The 4,406-nt window shown below is 36.5% G+C and overlaps 1 protein-coding gene across 1 annotated transcript in view; it reads right to left on the bottom strand.

Annotated features, from left to right (window-relative positions):
• Positions 1–435: 435 nt before the first annotated feature.
• The window catches only part of PRRC1 (proline-rich coiled-coil 1), a 32,986-nt gene continuing 29,015 nt past the window's right edge, over positions 436–4,406 (bottom strand). The window contains 1 exon segment of the mRNA XM_008586985.1: positions 436–1,014. Within this exon segment, the coding sequence (XP_008585207.1) occupies positions 805–1,014 (210 nt within the window). The 3' untranslated portion in view covers positions 436–804.

Below are 4,406 nucleotides of genomic sequence, written 5' to 3'. Positions count from 1 at the left end.
ATCTGCCTCTTGGCTGTCACATACCAATGAAACCATAAAATGTATTACCCCAATGTTCATAGTATAAATCTGTGAAATGCCAAAAATTATTTTAAAAGAAAGAAAACAGTATAATTTTCCAGACTATATGAGGGTACTTCAAAAAGTTCATGGAAAAGTGTAATTAAAAGATAACACGAATCTTTCCACAAACTTTTTAAAGACCCCTCACATGTGTACGTGACGACAAAAAAGAAAATGCTCAATTCCGTTATATTGGCCCATACTGTTAAAAACATGCCAAGAAATGAGTACCACCTCCCTACAAGCAGGTGTCTTAAAGTAAATTGTTGAGCACACTGCTCAGCATCGGACCTGAGAACATGTGCACATACAAAACGCTTCAAAGGTTCACAGGGAAGAGCAAGCAAAAAGAAACAGAGCTTTTAAAGAATATTCAATAAACACGTTCTTTATGTCTTTAAACAACAAAATAATCAAGTACACATTATTAAGTTAAATGTCTTTGCACATGAATTTTCTACTTTACAAATTTGGTACATTAAATTGTGCTATAAATGTATTTGTATATATTCTTCTTTGAGAACTATGATATATGAAATTATAGGATTATAAAAAGGATTTGTTTCTTTTCATCTTTTTGAATGACACCATGCCTTTCTAGAAAAACAAAAATTGTAGCCTACAGGAAAATTATAAAAACTGCTGGATTCACTGAAGCTATTCAATTTAATAAGGTACAATCTCTTTTTCAACATCAAGGTAAAGTGAGGGAAAGTCTCAATATCCTAGATAGGTGTTCTCTCACACGGTCCTAGGTGGCAGGCGCTGTTTATACATGCCTGCTATTGCTTTGGCTGCACTGTAGATCATCTGTCGACGAGACATGCCAGTAAAAGCCATATGCCAATCAGTCCGGCTGACATTTAGTAAACTCTTTTCCAGAACTTCACCCACTGTCACCAAAAGGCCTGACCACCTTAGATTGTAGTCCTGGGGAGTTAGACTTTGAGCCTAAAATAAATATAAAATACAATAAAATCAATACTACTTATAATACATTAAGAAATATCATTGGAACTAGCTATAAGTGACATTTCAAAGTCTCTCAGGTTACTTTTAATATAGATGATGACAAACCCTGAGAAACACAGCTACGTACACTGCCAACTGCATGAAGTTACAAGGCTACCAAAGAATCAAAAGAATACGACACACATCTACTTTGTTTAAAATATCCCCATTAAGCTCATTTTGTTGTTCAAATACAACCTAAGTCTTAGATCTAACAACTCTATCTATTTACAAAGCTCAGAGCCTAGTTCCATATTCAGTGTCACTTTAGGTGTAATAAGATTAGGGCTAAAATTGTCCTTTTATAGTAATGAAACTCCAACCAGAAAGAGAGAAACTGCACATTATTGCTTCAACCCATTTAGGGGAGAGCTAATTAATTTGTAGAAGGTATACCTGGAAGCAGGATTAACGTGTCAATAAGTTAAATCAAATAATATCCAGTCCAGGATAGCATCGACCATCATACCTGGAAACAGGATTAACGTGTCAATAAGTTAAATCAAATAATATCCAGTCCAGGATAGCATCGACCATCGTTATATCATTCATACTTGACCCAACCTGTATCTGCTCCCACTCAAATCATTTATTCACCTACCCAGGAATAAGAGAATAAACTCAAAGCTTGATATCCAAGAATGAGGTGGCTTTTGTGTTTTAGGGTGTTAGGTACAGTCTAGAGGAGTGTATCTGTATATAGACTAGATCTATACAGTGATTCCCAAATGTGTTGTATATTACAATCACCTCGGAGCTATTTTTACAAAACCACGTTTCTCATGCCCCAACTAAGACAACTGAATTGCTGGTTGCACAGCTGGTTCCAAGAAAAGTAGTAGTACAGTATTATATAAAATAGCTTCCAAGTAAATCTGATGCAATCGGCACAGCATTTGGGAACCCCCCTCTAAGTATTCTCTCCCAAAATGTATACTGCACTATCAGTATTTCACTATGTTTCAAAGAAGAGAAACAGCTGCTAAATTACTAAGGTCCTCAGAGACACTAGTAGAACTGTGCTTCTTGAACTGTGACATGTATACAAACCCCCTGAAGATCTTTTTAAGATGCAGATCCTAATTCAATAACTCTGGGTTAGAGTCTGAGAGTCTGCATTTCTAACAAGTCCCAGGTGATGCTCACGATGCTAGCTATCACACTATTGAGGGACAAGGTATTTGAATTATCAGCAAAAAATCCAGAATCACTAGGTTTTTAATAAGGGTGGGGTTGGGGGATAGGAATCATTTATACTTAAGTTTAACATGCATCAATTGTGTGAAATTTTTTTCCAGATTTTCACTAATATACATACTGTTGATAATTATAATTTCCTGAAGGGCTGATTTCTATTTCCTTAAATAAAAAAATTTCAACAATAAAGAAGCACAGACATAACATTTCAGGATGGATAAAAAAGAAACTGAATAGGTGGGAATAAAAGGAAGGCATTTCAATGTACACACTTTTGAACCTTCTGAATTTTGAAACCACATGACAAAAAATAAAGACAAAAGACTAAAAAGCAAAGTAAAAAGTAAACACCAACTTTTGAATACCACTATTCAGAATAAACCACTATTAACAGTTTGCTGTGCATCCTTCCAAGCCTTCCCCCCATTCATTTATATATATTTTAAAGCATATCCTATGCATGTATGTACATATGAGGCAAGACAAAATAGAGACACGCCCCAGGGAGGCTTTTCATAAATATTCAGACTGCATTGGCACTAGCAGTCAATGAACCCATAATGAGCTGACAACAGCTTAACCACCCTAGCAATCAGTATGCTGCACCTAAAACAAAAACCCGCAGCGCCTGCCACTAAAAGGAACAAAAGTGCAGATGACCACTATACAACCTTCCACCTGTGAGGCTAAACTAGCAAGGACAAAGTAAAGGGAAGAGTGACTGCACTGTGCATACCAAAAACTTCAGAAACTCAGGGACGCATGACAAGAAGCTGATGCAACCACGTATTGGCCTATTATTCCTTAATTACCCTAGAACATCCCCCATGGCTGATCATTCCTCCCCTTAGTTAAGATGGAGAAACACCCCGGTCCCAGAACAACTTATAAACACTCACCTTAAGAATCTAGGGGTGTTCCTCATTTGTGGGGTCACCCGCACACCCTTTGGCGAGTTACCTTTGCTTCACAATGAAGTCCTACTGTTTGAATGTTCCATCTGTCTGTCCCACTTCCTTTCCTTTCGTCATACAGGTGCTTACCACAATGCAGATCCCACTCAGTCCCATGAAAGATTTTTCTCCACGGTTTGACCAAGGACCTGGAACTGCTATCCAATAACACATACACCCCCTACTAATAAGTGGGATCACACTAGATGTGCTGTTTTTGACTTTTACTCAGCAATATGTCATAGATATCTTTTGATATTAGTATATATAGGTCTACTTCATTCTTTCATGTGTATTTCTTTCCAATATATATTCCTAACAATGAAATTAAAATCGTCCTTTTGCAACAGTCAGACATCTACCACAGGGTTAGCAAACTTCTGAAGAGAGCCAGAAAGTAAATAATCTAGTCTTTGTGAGCCAGACTACTCAATTCTGCTGTTGTAGAACAAAAGCAGATGTAAATATGTAAGCAAATAGGCATGAGTGTATTCCAATAAAACTTATTTACAAAAACAGGCAGCAGGTCAGATTTGGTCCTTGTTTGATGACCCCAGATCTACAGCAACGTTAACAGAGGCAGTGAAAGGAGCATCCTTATAATTACAAGATTTCTTTTTTTTTTTTTTCCAAGTTTTTCACAGTATAATTGAAAAATAAAAACTGTGTTTTCCATATACAAAGTCAGGTTTTGATATACATACACATTGTGAAATGGCAACCACAATTAAGCTAATTAGTATATTCATCACCTCACATAGTTACCTTTTCTTGTGGTAAGAATTTTCAAGATCTACTTTCAGCAAATTTCAAGTATGCAATACATTATTAGCTATAGTCACCATGCTATACATTAGGTGTACAGAACTTATTCATCTTTAAACCCACCCCTCCCAGCCTCTGGTGACCATTATTCTACTACTTTTTTTTTAAATTTTATTTATTTATTTTTTAAATTTTATTTTGTCGATATACATCGTGGTTGATTATTGTTGCCCCTTACCAAAACCTCCCTCCCTCCTCCCTTTCCTCCCTTCCACCCAACAATGTCCTTTCTGTTTGCTTGTTGTATCAACTTCAAGTAATTGTAGTTGTTATATCTTCTTCCCCACCCCCCCGTTTGTGTGTGTGTGTGTGTGCGTGTGTGAATTTATTTATTAATTTTTAGCTCTCACCAATAAG

The sequence above is a fragment of the Galeopterus variegatus genome, unplaced genomic scaffold (genome assembly GCF_000696425.1).
Source record: "Galeopterus variegatus unplaced genomic scaffold, G_variegatus-3.0.2 Scaffold4199, whole genome shotgun sequence".
NCBI classification, from domain to species: Eukaryota; Metazoa; Chordata; class Mammalia; order Dermoptera; family Cynocephalidae; genus Galeopterus; species Galeopterus variegatus.
Note: the sequence above shows the minus strand (reverse complement) of the source record. Positions and strands in the feature narration are given on the sequence as shown.